The 16796-nt window shown below is 36.7% G+C and overlaps 1 protein-coding gene across 1 annotated transcript in view; it reads left to right on the forward strand.

Annotated features, from left to right (window-relative positions):
* The window catches only part of LOC132178371 (protein NO VEIN-like), a 49542-nt gene extending 35210 nt beyond the window's left edge, over positions 1-14332 (forward strand). Inside the window, exons 9-14 of the mRNA XM_059590813.1 lie at positions 171-2438; positions 4026-4138; positions 9449-9851; positions 9935-10252; positions 12122-12376; positions 12844-14332. Coding sequence (XP_059446796.1) covers positions 171-2438; positions 4026-4138; positions 9449-9851; positions 9935-10252; positions 12122-12376; positions 12844-13917 — 4431 coding nt within the window. The 3' untranslated portion in view covers positions 13918-14332. The remainder of the gene's footprint in view (positions 1-170; positions 2439-4025; positions 4139-9448; positions 9852-9934; positions 10253-12121; positions 12377-12843) is intronic.
* Positions 14333-16796: the final 2464 nt, after the last annotated feature.

Raw genomic sequence — 16796 nt, forward strand, 5'->3', positions numbered from 1 at the left:
TGAATGTGGTTCCCACACTTGGCAACCTGAGTTACTTTCTGACTGTGAATTGTATTTTTATATGGATTTTCATAGAAATGAGAGTGGTGAGGTACTTTTTTGTTTATCAAATTGATGGTTATACAATATAAATGAACCGCTTTCATGAATGTGGGGTGACGTATCTGCAGGTCACTGATGCTCCTGAGATTCATTCTAATGGGTTTCATATCAAATTTGATATCAGTGAGGGTCAGATTGGTTTTGTTTTGCCAACAATAGTACCTCCATGTGACATTGACTTGTTTAGTAGGCTGGCATCTAGTGACACTGATCAATTGGATGATAAATGCTGGAACACTTGCATTGTCCTTCCTTTCAGATATAGATTATCGGACAAAACTGTCATGAAGAGCATTATGACTATGTTTTCAGATCTTCACCCGTATTTGTTGCTTTTTCTTCACCGGCTTAAGTGTATTAAGTTCAGAAACTTACTCGATGATTCTCTCATTGTGATGCAAAAAGAAATCATGGGGGATGGCATTGTTAGGGTTTCACATGGAAAAGAGAAAATGACATGGTTTGTAGCATCTCAGAAGTTGCAGGCAGAAAACATTCTTCGTGATGTGCAAACAACAGAAATTTCTATAGCATTTACATTGCAGGAATCAGTTGATGGGGATTATGTTCCACTTCTAGACCAACAGCCTGTTTTTGCATTTCTTCCTCTAAGAACTTATGGGCTAAAATTTATTCTCCAAGGTGATTTTGTTCTTCCTTCATCTAGAGAGGAAGTTGATGGAAATAGTCCCTGGAACCAGTGGTTATTGTCTGAGTTTCCTGGTATGTTTGTTGGTGTGGAGAGATCCTTCTGCGCTCTCAAGTGTTTTAGAGAGAATCCAGGAAAAGCTGTGTCAACTTATATGAGTTTTGTTCCACTTGTTGGGGAAGTTCATGGTTTCTTTTCCTGTCTTCCCCGGTTGATCATTTCTAAATTACGTATGTCAAACTGCTTACTCCTGGAAGGAGGAAATGACAATTGGGTTCCTCCATGCAAGGTTCTAAGAGGGTGGAATGAACAGGCTCGCGTTCTTCTTCCTGATGATTTACTTTGTGAGCATCTTGGACTCGGATTCCTTGATAAAAATATAAAAATGTCTGATTCATTATCAAGGGCACTAGGCCTTGAGGAGTATGGACCCAAAATTCTACTTAAATTTATATCCTCTTTAAGTCATGTGGAAAATGGCATCAAATCAATGGGCCTGAGTTGGTTGTCTTCTTGGCTAAATGCAATATATACAATGTCATCCCATTCTTCTGGACAAATTTTCTTAAACTCTGATACAGAAATGCATCTCATAGAGAACCTTCAAAAAATATCGTGTATTCCCCTTTCAGATGGTACATACAGCTCAGTGGATGAAGGTATAATCTGGTTACACTCTGATGCGATAAGCACTGGGTTTGATGTTGAGCGTCAACTTGAAGCTTTCCCAAATTTATTTATTGAACTCCGGACTGTAAATCTGGCCCTCTTCTCTGCATCAACTGTTGGTAGCTCATGCCTGGACATGAGTTTGGTAGACAACATAACCAAGATTCTTCATAGAATTGGCGTCCAGAAGTTGTCTGCCCACAAAATTGTGAAGGCGCACATCATGCCAGCTGTAACTGCTGGTAGAAATACAAATAGGGACAAGAATTTGATGACAGAGTATCTTTGCTTTGTAATGCTTCACCTACAGTCTAGCTGCCCTGATTGTCGTCTTGAACGGGAGTATGTAATCTCTGAATTACGAAATAAAGCTTTCATTTTAACAAATCATGGCTTTAAACAACCTGTTAAGGTGCCAATTCATTTCAGTAAAGCATATGGAAATCCAGTCGATGTAAATAAGTTGATCAGTATTGTAGATGTGAAATGGCATGAGGTTGACACCACTTATTTGAGGCATCCAGTCACTGAATCACTCTCATGTGGACTGACAAAATGGAGGGAATTTTTCCAGGAAATAGGTGTCGTGGATTTTGTGCAAATACATCCAGTTCATAAGACTGTTGCTGATATATCTCCTACCATTTTTAGGAATCTAATGCAGGAAAGAGATCTGATTTCCCCTGAATCAATTGTCAAAGATTGGGAATCCCATGAATTTGTGCATTTAATATCCCTATTATCCAAAAATGGCATGCGGCAAAGTTGTATATACCTGTTGGAGGTTTTTGATACACTATGGGATGGTTGTTTTAGTGATAAAGCTACAGGTTACTGCAACCCTAAAACTGGTGAAGATAGCAAACCCTTCAAGTCTTCATTTATGAGCAGCATTTGTGATGTCCAGTGGGTAGTATCTAGCATGGACGATGAGCTTCACTATCCCAAAGATTTATTTTATGATTGTGATGCAGTACGCTCTATTCTTGGTGCTTCTGCTCCATATGCTGTTCCGAAGGTTAGTATGATATACTGGTGTTCTCTTTTGCACTTTTTATTATATTTTTAGTTTTTCTAATATTTCTTCAATTCTGTTGAGAGAGAGTGAGAGATGCTCCCCAGAGCAAGAGCTATCTGCTTTATAAGGCTGCCAATCTTGGAATGTGGAAGGCTTTATCTTTATAGCAAACTTTTTTTTTTTTAAAGTAATGCTGTATATATCAAAAAGCGTAAGACGCTCCTAAGTACATTGGAAGTATACACAGGAAAACCAAAGCTAGCCCACAAAATCCCCATAAGAGAGCCCTGAAACCCAAAAAAAACCCTAAGCCCGCAAAACGGACCCCTAAAACCCCAAATAAACCCTAAACCCACACAATAGTCCTAAACCTGCAAAGCTATCCTGCCTTTACCCCGACTAGAGCCACTATCTCTAGCCTCAAAATTAATGGAGCATTCCAAATTTTTTAGCTCTCTCTTACCCTTAGTTTTTGAAGCAGAAACCCCATCTTCACGATACTGATCCTCTTAGTCTTAGTAGCAAACTTTAATTGGTGTGCATCCCATTCTAGTTCTTTGTGTACAAGAACAAAGTGAGAGTCCATCAGGGTTGCTCCTTTTGTGTTTGAACATGCCTACATGCATATCTACGTGTGTGTTGTGTGAAATGCTCTAACATGGAACAAAATATACATGCCCATCCCTAACAATGTATGGGTTGCAAGCCAAATCCAACTTAAATGGTATGTGTCCCTCAAATGATATATGGCATAAGCTTTCTATTTATAATAATGCTTACCCAGAATTGTTTCCTCTTTTTTATTCTATTTTTGGGTGGGGAATCTTGCTTTGATCCTGGCCAAACCCATAGATGTTGGTAAGAGTCTTGCTCATATGTAGAGGATGAGATGCTGAGTTTCTTTGCTTTCATTCATCACAGTATCAGACTTTAAGCTTATGCAACAGGTGGTGTGATTAGGAATGTACAGAAAAGTCTGCAGTTCAGAGCTGACAGAGATGTGAATCTGGCTAATGGCTCTTTTTAGATGCTTGTCATTGAAGGCATATATACAGTCTTTGCCTGCTGGAAATTGACAGGTTGGTGCAGTGGGTGACTGACATGGATCAGAAATGGGGTCTATGCCATTTTGGGTTTGGTTTTGCCAGCTCCATTGCAACGTGTCCCAGATGTTTAACTATTTAATAAATGTGACAGAAATTGATGTTTAAAAATTTGTTAATGCTATATATAGGTTAATATATGTATACACACGTAAAATCTTTAAAATCATCTTTCATTTGTTTTGACATGATTTATTGCCTAACATGACGTTAGATGTGCCGCTTGACAAGCTATAAGATAACATGGTATTAGTCTGTTTTTCTCTGTTTAGAATGCATTACTTTGCCTGAAGCAGCAAAAAGTACAGTTAAGTTGTTTTTGTTGTATTGCCCACTGGCTATATTTGAGTGTATATTTATATACCTTAATGGAGTTATAACTTCAGCTGTATGAAACTGCTGTATCTCCCTATATGATGGGAGCACTTAGCGACATAGATTTCTACAAGTTCTTTATTGTGCTATATTTTTCTTATTGAAACAGGTGAGCAGTGGAAAGTTAGTCGGTGATATTGGGTTTAAGATTAAAGTTACCATTGATGACATTTTGGAAACTCTGAACGTATGGAGGAGATCTAAGACGCCTTTCAAGGCCAGGTATTGCTGCATCTCATTCACCAAGTTAGATCTTCAACTTTTGCTAACTGAAAGATCATTTTGCTGTTAGTAACTTTTCTTTCCTGTTGGCCGTAGAAACCAATCTAATGCTATCTTTTATTTTACTACATAGGATCTTAATCTGTGATTTCTGTGTGCTGTTTAATTGAATTCTTCATTCATAATTTGCAGTATTTTCTCTTTTCACATAAAAATCCATATGTAGTTTTGCTATTGCTTTTCGCTTCAAGAAAAGTATGTATCGAGTTTATCAGTATGTTGGCTCTTTGTTCTGTTTTGAGCATGTTAGTGGTGTAAGTGTCCCACATCTAAATGTATATTGCACCATCTATAAGTTTTGTCTTATAATGTCTTTCTTTTACTTATAGATGGTTAAAGAATAGTGTAACATTTTCTATATAGGATTATCATGCCATGATGCCAATGTTAGTGTGTTTCTCAGAGCTACAAATCAAACTGATATCAATGCTTCGACCACATCTGGTGCTCCTATAGTATCGTATTAGAACATGTTATACTTGATATTACTTTTCTAGTAATAGTATGCTATTCTCTTTGAAAATGGATGTTGCAGTATTCACCTGAATTGGTTTTTGGTTGTTCGCCACACATCAACAAATGGATGTTTCAGTATTCAACAATTCCAGCTCCCTAAAAGTTGTGCCTTTAACTACAGCCCTCAGATCTCCCCCTAATCATTTGAGATGTTGATTCAATCTCTATTCACTTAACCTTTTAGGCCACCTCCTTTTTCATTTTGTCTTAACCCTAAATGCCCTTTTCTCTCACCTCTTCTTCTCCCTCATTTAAAACCCTAATTCTGCTCCTCTAAAACCCTAGATTTTCTCCCCCTAGTTGGCCTCTACGATCACTTCCCTACAATTTTCCTTTTTGGCCCCTTTCCCTTCGCTTCTCTGCAACTTCCATGGCCGAAGGCCACCATGCAACAGTTACAAGGTTTTTATTTAGTTTGTGTCTTTATCTATCGAGTGTGTATGCAACCTTAGGTAATTCTTGTTTTTTTGGTCCCATCGTGCTCCCTAATCTTTTTGTTGTTTGGTTGATGAGTGATAATTCTTACACTTTTATTTTCCCCTTTCCACAAAAAAAATTCTTTGATTTTAGGGAAAGTATAAATTTAATCCCCAAGTAATTGTGCTGTTTCAATTTAAACTCTGGGTTTCTAAATCTGACTTTTAAATCCTTATGGGTCATTTGGTAAAGTTTTGAGAAGTGTTTTGGGTTTTCAATTTTGAAAAAAAAAAAGAAAGTAATATTTGAGAATTGGTTTGGTTGGGGCCACATTTGAGAAAAGCGGAAAATTGGTGTGGTCAAATTTTGGAAGTGTTTGTAAAAATTAAAAAGTTGAGAAATATTTTTAAAAATAAAAAAATTTAGAAAGTGTTGCACCACAATGGCGGTGCCGCCACCATGGTGGTGTTCCGACAGCCACCGTGGGGCCACCACACTTTCTTTCTTTTTTTAATTTTTAAATGTGTTTTATTTTTTTTTTAAAATGTTTTGGATTTTGAGAAGAGTTTTGTAGTTTCTTTTAAAAAGTGTGTTAGTGATGGGGACCACGTCTTAAAATTCATTTGATAAACCAATTTTGAGAAGAGTTTTCAACGTTTGAGTAGTGACGGCGCTTGAGAGGTTTACGAAATATGGCCTAAGTTTTTCGTATTTTTCATTTCGTTCATTCTATCCAAAATTGTCTAAAATTGCTTACATGGCATTAACGTGGTTAATGCCACATAAGCAATTTTGCTGCCTCGTGTAAAAAATAATAATTAATTAACTAAAGAAAGAAATTTAAAAATATTAAAATTTAAAAAAAAAAAGAAAAAAAAAGAGAGATAAAAATGAATGGCATGGATGGCGTGGCCACCACTACACCCTTGCAAGGGAGGATGGCCACCCTAGAAAGGGGTGGCTCGTGTGGCCACCCCCCAGTAGAGGGGTGGCTCACACAACCAACCCAACAAAGGAGGTGCCCCCCCCTTGTGGGTGGCTCCATGATGCAAGAGGCAAAGCATGAAATATTTGTTCACCTAATTTTATTTAAATCCTATTAATTGATAGAGTTATTTTTATTTAATTTTCAAGAGTCAAGGGTATTTTGTAATCCAATAATTACATGTTGCCATAGATTATTTTAGAGTTCAATAAATGGGTGTTGCCCTAAATTATGTTAGGTAAGTCAATAAGTGTGTTGTCCTAGGGTTTAGTTGTGAATCTATTTAAGTAAGATTGTATTCCAATGGAGGTAGATTTGATGGAATAAAACAAATGAAGAATTGATTCTTCTCTCTCCTTCTCTTCCCCCTCTCCTCTCTCTTTCTCTTCCTCACAGCTTCTTCTGTCTTTCTCTCTCTTCTCCCCCTCTTTCTCTTCCCTTAGCTTCTCTCTCTCTCTCTTCTTTCTGTCTCGCTCTTTAACTTCTTTCTCCTCTCTTTGCCCTAATTTAACAGTGTAGTTTTGTGATTATTAGTTGTCCTACATCAAATTTGGTATCATAGCCTAAGCCAATTGTTTCCTATAATATTTGTGCGATCCACGACCGTGCTACCCCAACTAAGCCAACACCATGACCACCACCATTCCAACACAGCCATTGTCTACCATCTCAAGCCTCTTTACTGCCAGCCAAATCAAACCCTAAAACCCACGAACTTCTAGGTCCCCAAGCCTGCCACCGTTAAAAAACAATTCTCAAACAACCTCAACCCGTCGATCTCAACAACCCATATCAACATCTCGTTCTTTCCACGCCCTAAATAGCCAATTGACAACCATCGCACCACCACCCAAACACTCAAAGAACTCACATTAGGTTCCCTTTATCCACACGCCCAAGCACCCTAAGCCAAACACACACTACCCGCCCCAACACGTTTTCACCACCCCCAATCTACCCCATTGTCACTCTGCCATGCAAACTATCTCCTCCCTTTAGACAAATCTCCATTCAACCATTCACCCTTACTCATCAGTTGTTGCCATTGTTTGCTTAAAACCCATTCGCGCCGAGCCATCGCACGAGCCTCCACTGCGCTCAGTGAGCCCCACAGTAGGTGACGCCAACCAACTTCAACCCACGGCCCACCAACTTCAACCCACGGCCCATTGCGCCGCAAATCCATGAACCATCGTGCCGTAAACCAACAAGCCACTGCACCACGCTGTAAAGAGCTATTTTTCGTTCCTTTTATTGATGCCCCACTGTGCCGCCAACATCTATCTAGCACCTTTACCAATCTTTGTACCACCGCCACACCCAGGTTACATTTGCAATCTCGCTACTGCCACAACCCCTTTCGAAACTATGACCACAAGTCGTTGCCAGCTACACCGACTGCTCCACACGCCAATCCACACCTCTATTCTCACTATCGTTAGAAACAGAGGTGCCAAGTTGTTTCGTGAAGGTGTTGGTCGCTGGGTCACACACAAGATAAGATATAGAAGAGCCAACAAAGCATAGAGAATATGTTTTTGACTCTTGTTGTTTCGGTCCTTTTCAAGACTTGAAGGTTGGGATCGGATCCAAGACTTTTGAGCATATGTTTTCAACCTTTCAGCATTTCAGAACTCAACTCCAAGCAGGGGAGCATGATGCAAGGCGAAGCACGGAATATTGGTCCACCTAATTTTATTTAGGTCCTATTGATTGATGGAGTTATTATTATCTCACTTTTAAGAGTCAAGGGTGTTTTGTCATTCAATAAATGGATGTTTCCCTAGATTATTTTGGGGAATTCAATAAATGGGTGTTGCCCCAAGTTATTTTTGGTAAGTCAATAAATGGGTGGTGCCCTTATATTTAGTCTGGAGTCTATTAAGTATGATTTGTGTTCCAATGGAGGTAGATTTGATGGAATGGAAAAAATGAAGAATTGATTCTTTTCTCTCCTTCTCTTCCCCCTCTCCTCTCTTTCTTTTCCTCATAGCTTCTTCTCTCTCTCCCCCCTTAGCTTCTTTCTCTTCCTTTTGTTTCCCTCTTTAACTTCCTTCTCCTCTCATTGCCTTAATTTCTTAGTGTATTTATGTGATTACTAATTGTCCTACATCACTTCGCCACCCCTCACCATTTGGGGTTTTTTTTGTTTTTTTTTTCAAATTCTAACTTTTTTTAATAAAATTAAAAATTAATTTTTGAAGTGAGGTGGCAAAACTAATTATATGGCATTAACGGAGTTAATTCCACTTAAGCAATTTTTAGACGAAATGAGCGAAATGAAAAATGCAAAAAACTTGAGGATTTAAAAGTCGGATTTAGAAACTGAAGGACTAAATTAAAATAACGCGATTACTCTGGGAGTAAATTTATATTTACCCTTGATTTTATAAGGGGGAATAATTTTTGTACTTGTCAAGATTTCTTATGTACTTTCTAAAATTTCTTTTGATACTATAAGTTTTGTTGTGTGTGCAAGCAAGCCTGTGTCGTGTCTTCTTGTGTATGTGTCAGCTCACAGAGTGAAGGTTGGATGGAAATTCCTTGCGTGGCAATTTTGCTAGCTTATAATTCAGATGATTTCTTGAACATGTATTTGCTGATAATTTGACAAGCTTTTATTGTTGATCTATTTCTCATTGAGGTGCTTTTTATCTATTTTGACTTTCCAGAAGCAGAAGTTTTTTTATGCTTTTGCTCATACCATCATCTTTTCTTTTCTTTTTCCTTTTTCCTGGTCCCGTGGCAATGATTACTTATCTTACTGTGGAACTCTTTTCAATATTTTGGCACTTTTGTGTTATGTTTGTTATCCATTTATTATTAGTCTAGACTAGACTTCTGAATCTTTTGACCGACTAATTTATAGTCTGTTTAGAATTGCGTTAGGGAGCTTAAAAGTACTTTTTGTACCTAAAAAGTTGTGCCAAACAAAAAGCTGTAATGTTTGGTAAAAAAATTCAAACAAAGTTCTTTGACTTTTTTCACTCTAAAAAGGGTCCAAACACACTTTCAAGAAAAACTTAAAATTAAGCTTTTTTTTAAAAAGCTCTTCTTGACTTTAAAAGCTTTATTCCCCAATACAATCTCAAACATGCTCTTAATCTTTCTAGTCCAATGTGTATGAAGTATCTCACTATGTTCTCATCTGGAGTTAATTGCCTTGAGGTGAAACCTGCAGAGTTTGACTCTGCAACTCTGTAGTGTACATTATCCATGATAGACGCAGTCAGAACTTATATATTTTGGATATATGAATAGATCGTGGTATAAGGTGTGCCTAACATGTCACCTGCTCGTTTTAATGGGACCCAACTTTCTTTACATGCCAGCATATCACAAATGTCACAATTGTACACATTCATTTGGAATGAAATGGCTACTTCAAAGCAGAAAATCACAGAGGAGTTACATTCAGGACCTTTTATATTTGTTCCATATGCGTCTGGCTCTGGGCTTGATGATGTGGTTGTTGGTATATTCTTATCTCCTGAAGAAGTCTGTTGGCATGATTCAACTGGTTCTCTGGACCAAATGAAGGAGATTCATCCTCAGTGCAGTTTGACAGATGTGGCCCATCACCTCTTAAGTAAGATGCTGAGCAATATTTATCCAGGCCTTCGTGACTTTTTCATTGATGGCTGCGAAGTACACGAGGCCCCTCCTCTCCATAGCTATCTACAGATTTTGCTGCAATTATCTTCTGTTGCTTTGCCTTCTCAAGCAGCTAATGTAGTAAGTAATCAAATTTGAAGCAAAAACGCACTTGCAATAATTGTTTGTTTCAGTACAACCTGAGTGGTCCTTTCATATCTCAGGTTTTCCAAGTTTTTCTCAAGTGGAGTGATGGACTGAAATCTGGACTCCTGAGCCCTGAAGATGCCATCTACTTGAAAGAATGTCTTATGAAATTGGAATTTACGGTGCTTCCAACTGAACAGGATAAGTGGGTTTCCCTGCACCATTCGTTGGGCCTTGTGTGCTGGTGTGATGATTGGAAGTTAAGGGATCAATTTGAGCATTTTGATCAGATTAGTTTTCTGTACTTTGGTGAACTTAGTGATGATGAAAAAGAGATACTTCAAACAAGAGTGTCCGTCCTCATGCAAACCTTGGGGATTCCTGCACTCTCAGAGGTAAGATCTCTCTCTCTCTCTCTCTCTCTCTCTCTGCTGCTGCGGCTGCTGCTGTGAGTTTTCGATGTTTTGAACTGTTCACATTAACTCATCCAGTAGGCCAGGCTATATGTCTGATTTATCAACATGTTGACCCCGAGTAGCCTCCTAAACATTGTTGCTACAAATGATTGGGATTTCAACTTGAGCTTATCCAAAAAAAAAGGCTGGAATGATTTTATTTAAACTTTTTTGACAGTCAGATGTTAAAAAAGACGCTGCATCTACGTCATTCAGATGTTTTAGTGGTTTTATCAAAACTTTTTCCTAGTTCCAAATTAGATGTATAATCTTAGGGGAAAATACATGCTACCCCCCAAATTACCACCATTTTGACACTTAAATCACAAAACTTTAAAAAGTGACATTTAACCTTAAAAATACCACCCCGTTACAATTTAGCCCATCCTTTGGTAATTGAAGCTAAAATAGACATAAAAGTGGTCACGTGTGCCACCTATGACTATTTTTGAATTTTCTTCCCAAAATGCCCATAAAAATCATTTAAAAAATAAACAAAAATGAAAATAATTAATTAATTAATTAATTTAAAAAAATAAAAATAAAAATAAATAAAAAATACAAAATAAAAAAGAAGAAGAAGCTAGGCCACCCCCAAAAACAAACCACCCTAGAGGGGTGGTTCAGCTAACGTTAGTTTTTCTTTTCTCTTTTTTCTTTTTTTTTTTTAATAATTTCAATCTGGGGTGATTCCCCCACCCCACCCCCCTTGTATTTTGGGGGTGGCCTTAGTTTTTTTTTTTCAGTTTTTTTAATAAATTTAAGGGTATTTTGTAAAGTTAAATGCAAAAAAAGTTACATGTGACCCACATGAGGGATTTTCTTTCTATTTTAACGCCAATTACTAAAGGAGGGGTTTGGTTGTAATGAGGTGGTAGTTGGAGGGGGTGAAGTGTCGCTCTTTAAAATTTAGTATCTAAGTGCCAAACGGTTGGTAGTTTGGGATGTTCTTAAAACATTGTAATCCAACTTTTATGCATGTATTATACAGAACTACAGTTATTTGGTGCAGTATGAGGTACCTTGCTAACTTCTGATCTATTTCATTTTGGGTTTACCTTACATGCTCGGTTCCTCAATGTTATTGTTATGGTCCATTTACTGCATACAGTTTTTCTAATTATTGATTCATCCCTTTTAAGGTACTAGATATTATTGCCTATGCTATGATTCTCACCTTTTTTTTTCTTTTTTCTTTTTTTCTTTTTCTATAAGAAAATAGCATGAGTACCATCACATTTGGACATAGTATTTGTTTAAAAATGATTGGCTTGTATTGAAGTATTGATTAAATGAGTAAATGTACATCTTCTTATCAATTTAAGTTTTTTGGATAAGTGATGATTTAACATGGTATCAAAGCAAAGATCCTAAATTCGAACCCTAATTCCGTCAATTTACCCCCCATTTAAATTAAATATTTCACGTGTTGGGCCTCACTTATTAAAAAAAAGTTTGAGCCCACATGTAAAGAGGAGTAACTAAAATATTGGTCAAATGATTAAACTTTCCTATTTCTATCACCTTAAACTTTTGAGACAATTAGTGATTTAACAACTTGCATCATAAAATGGGACCTGAAATGGATTCTCTATGCTCAAACATCTTTATAAATGGTTGTAGGCATTATATTTGTACATTTGGTTGTGTTGTGTGAGTGGACATCATCCACTTTTAAATTCTATAGTTGAGCATCATGTAATGTATTGTCACTTTGAAGATAAAAGGAAAAATAACAGTCGAAAATGAAAAATGAGTTATATATTGTGATTTCAATATTCCATTCTACATTGTTGCATTTATGTCCAGGTTGTAACTCGTGAAGCAATATATTATGGTCTGGCAGACTGTTGCTTCAAAGCTTCGTTGGTGGGATGGGCTCTTCCTTATTCTCAGCGCTACTTCTGTAGCCTACACCCTGATAAATATATTCAGCTCAAGCAGTCTGGATTTGATATTCTGAGTCGTCTGCAAGTTGTTGTTGTTGAAAAGCTGTTCTACAGGAACATCATAAAGAGTTGTGGTGCATCTAAGAAGCGAATTGAATGTAGCTGTCTTCTGCAGGCATGTGATGGGGATCCTTTATTCAATTTTTGTCTTCTCTTCTCTTCTCTCTCTCTCTCTCATGAAAATACCCTATTACAAACAATTTTCCAGCAGAAATGATGCTAAAGCCTGTCAGATATGTTCAATACTAAACATATAATTTGAGACTGCAACCTCTTAAGTACATTTAGGACTTAAGTACCCCTTTAAAAGCTACAAACTGGCAAACTTCACTGAAGAATACTAATGGCATGCTGTCTATGGAATTAGCATATACTATTTCTGGAATTGAAGATTAACCGTGTTGCTAAATGTCACTTGCATCCTCCTTATGCAGAGATATTCTGTATTTAGACTAGCTGTTTTTTGTTAATACTTTGACGATTTAAGAATCAAACTCTCCATGATACTTGGCATGATTTGGAATTTCAATATATTATATATCTCCTTTTTTAGTTATATCCTCATGTATATAATTTTTACAGGATAATATTTTGTACACAACCCGAGAATCTGATTCTCATGCCTTATTTATGGAGCTGTCTCGTTTGTTATTTGATGGAACTCCTGATCTACACTTGGCAAATTTCCTTCACATGATCACAACCATGGCCGAATCTGGTTCCAGTGAGGAGCAGACAGAGTTTTTCATCTTGAATAGCCAAAAGGTGCCAAAACTTCCTGATGAAGAATCTGTTTGGTCCCTCTCATCTGTGCCTTCATTGACAAAGAATGATGATTCACTACAAGCAAATTTTGATTCAAAAACAATAGATGAGAAAAGCTACTCCAATTCGAAAATGAAAGGAGGAAGTAACTCAAACTGGCCACCTATAAACTGGAAAACTGCACCGGGTTTTAGTTATGCAAATGATTTTAAGGTGCAGGCGACCACTGCACAGCCTAGCAGCAGCCCACGAAACAAAAAAGATGATGACTGGACCATTGAAGATGATTCAGAAGCAACTTCAATGGCTTTATGTTTGTCAGACTACGACAATTTGGAAGATCAGTCTGGCCATGCTTGTAATGAGACTGATCCTAGTATGCATGTTGATTTCGATCTTTTATCTGATGGCCCTGAGTTGGGTTCATCTGATTTTAGCAAGAGAGATCAACTTGGAATTGGCACACCTTGTGGAACAGAAGCCACAGAAACAGGGAGACTTGGCGAGCTTATCGCTTTCAAATACCTTACTGGGAAAGTTGGGAAGAGAGTTGTGAACTGGGTTAATGAAGATAGTGAAACTGGGTTACCCTATGACATTGTTTTAGGGGAGGAGAATAGTAAAGAGTACATTGAAGTTAAAGCTACCAAATCTCAAAGAAAAGACTGGTTCAGCATATCAACAAGAGAGTGGCAATTTGCTGTGGATAAAGGTGAATCATACAGCATTGCACACGTTGTTTTATTGGATAACAATGTTGCAAGGGTCTCGATATTCAAGAATCCAGTAAAATTGTGTCAGCTAGGCAAGCTGTATTTAGTTGTTATGATGCCAAAGCAGCGGAAGGAATTCTCCGTCGTCTCCTCAGAGGCAATTGACTCAACTTTATGAACTGGCTGGAAATACACTGAAATGACACAGGTTTGTTTATGCCGACTCTTTCTCTTGATGCCTGGGAAAATTGATTACCATGTTACTTCAAATTTGTGGGTCAGTCCATTAGAAGTGCATAAACAAAGTTCTGCTCCTGGAAAGGGAATTTTGTGCTAGAACCCTAGTATGTTAGAGGGAAGATGATCAGGTAGACGGAGTATATGATTTGGAAAAAAAATGGAAAATATGTCTTATTTTCTGGTCCTACAACATCATAAATTTATGTTTTGTATATGAAAAATTATCACGAGCAATAATGTAAATGTTTGCTTTCTCTTTTAGGCCCCATTTAATTTTCATAATAGACCCCTGGAATGGAATAATCATTCTTTTGTTTAATAAGGGTCTATTTCTAAGAATATCCATTCTCATACGAATGACTCATCCTTTACATAGAGGAATAATTATTCCTTAATTAAATACATTTTGCATAAATATCAATTTTATTTTATTTTAAATTAACAAATAATAATTAAAAAAAATAAAAATAAAGTGAGTGGCCGACCACCCCCAATGTGTGGTTGGCCACCCACAAAAAAGGCCGGAGGTTGCCGCATCACCCCCGTTGCCTTTTGGGGTGGCTACGGCTACCCTGAATTTGCTTCAAGGGTGGCTGAGCCACTCCTGGAGCTCCTCTAGGGTGGTTGTAGTCACCCATGCAGGCCATATGGGGTGGCCGTAGCCACCTCAAGGGCCATCCAAAACAATTTGAATTTTTTTTTTTTTTTTTAACATGTTTACACAAAAGTGGGGAATGGGGATTCGAATTAATGACATTTGCTTCATGAGGCATGGTCTCCAACAAATTGAGTTACTTGCTACCCCTTGGGGACTAAATTTGAGTAATTTAAACCACAAAGTTATCTATACAGTTTCTCCTATACCGCAAACTTAAATTTGTTCATACCTACTCAGAATTGCCTTTTTATTTTGCCATATATTGAACTCAAGCTTTGCTGATGGAAAGCATAATAGATAGCTCCGAGATTGTCTATTCTTCCCCTTTTTTTATTTATTTTTTTATTTTTAAGAAAAATTCTGCACTTTTTTCTTCGGGGGTTCATCATGGGCTTTCTCAAATATTGGAAATGGAGAATTTATCATGGGCTTTCAAGTATCTGCCATCTTGCTTATTTGAAATTTAGTTGGAACTCATAACTCAATGCCCCATTTTTGAGGTTGCTGGATTTGTGAAATGTGTTGGTATCGAGGTTCGGGCCATGATGCAAGAATTATGATATTTTCCAATTTATTTAAACTGTATAATATCTAGTTAGTTATAGTAGAGGGGTATTTTTGTCCCCTTAAAAAATAAAAAGACAAAAAATATCTCTCAACCATAATTAAATAGATATTTCCCAGTTTAAATGAACTAAAGAGGATCATGTTCAATGACGCAAGGCCTTTTCATAACTCACAATTCTTTCATACTCACCTTTCGTAACTCATTGCCTCTAAAGAGTTTGGCAATTCTTAGTGAGTGAAAAATGAATAAAGTTATTTGATAAAATAGATAAATGAGTTTGAGTTTTTAATAGAAAGAAGAGAGGAGGGAGAGAAAGGGATGCCACATGTCCATAACCCAACCGTCGATGAGACCACTAAGAACCAACCGGTGTTAATTGGTTACATAATAACTCAATCCATTTTTGGTACCTACTCTTATAAACAAGTTGAATCAAGTTGAGTTGGTTCAAGTTGAGCTTATATGAGCTTGGTTCGCGAGCCTAAGTTGAATCGAGTCAGGTATATGCAAGTTTGACTTATTTAATATCTGAGTCAAAATTATGATAATTATCGGTCAAACTTGATTCATTTATTAAATAAACCAAGCTTGGGTTGAGTTTATTTAAGCCAAACTTTAATGGTTTATAAACACTCAATTTTTTTAAGGCCCCATATAGGAGAGAGAGAGAGAGAGAAAACAAAAATGGATTTGGCTTACATGCTATTATTTTAATAACATCATGTATGATGTAGTTTAATCAACGGTCAAAATTGAATTTCTCAAAAATTATTTTCATTTTCTCTCTCCTATTAAATGCTTCTAAAAGTAAGTCAACTTTAAAATTCAATCTTGACCGTTGATTCAACTACAACATACATGCTGTTATTTTAATAACAACATATAAGCCCGATCCAACAAAAATTATGTAAGGAAAAATACATTTTAACCCCTTAATTTGCCATCACGTTTGCACTCGCATTTTTTCAATTATTTATTTCGTCATTAGGTCTGTAATTACACCAAATTGATCGTTAGATATCAATAGTATCTTAAAGATTCACGATATAAATTATATGTCCAAAATGATCCTACCATTATTTGTTTGACACAAATCATTACATGCACACTTAGATTCATATCATAACCAATTGTCGCTTGACACATAACATACCTAATAACTCAATTTTTATTTTTTTATTTTTAAATGGAAATATGAGAATTTCATTTATTAAAGATCACGCATATAAAGCTTTTATATAATAGAGCAAAAAGCTCTTATAACACAAAGCATAAAACTCTACAAAAATTATAGTCACAAGTTATGACTTATGCGGTTACAAAGTTATAAATACAAACAAAAATTCTTACAATCAGGTGCTATCTATGACTTAAATCTTCCGTTAACCCATGTACGAATACAGTTAAAGAGCATATATGCTCCGAGCATATTAGATCTAAGACATAGGTAGCCAAATTTCATAACAAAATTTATTTAAATCAGCCGTGAGAGATAACCCCACACCTAATTATCTAGGCCGTGAGAAGTAACTCTTCTCACATAATTATTTATCCTCACTCACGAGGGCATATCTAGAGAAAATAAACATTT

The sequence above is a fragment of the Corylus avellana genome, chromosome ca4 (genome assembly GCF_901000735.1).
Source record: "Corylus avellana chromosome ca4, CavTom2PMs-1.0".
NCBI lineage: Eukaryota > Viridiplantae > Streptophyta > Magnoliopsida > Fagales > Betulaceae > Corylus > Corylus avellana.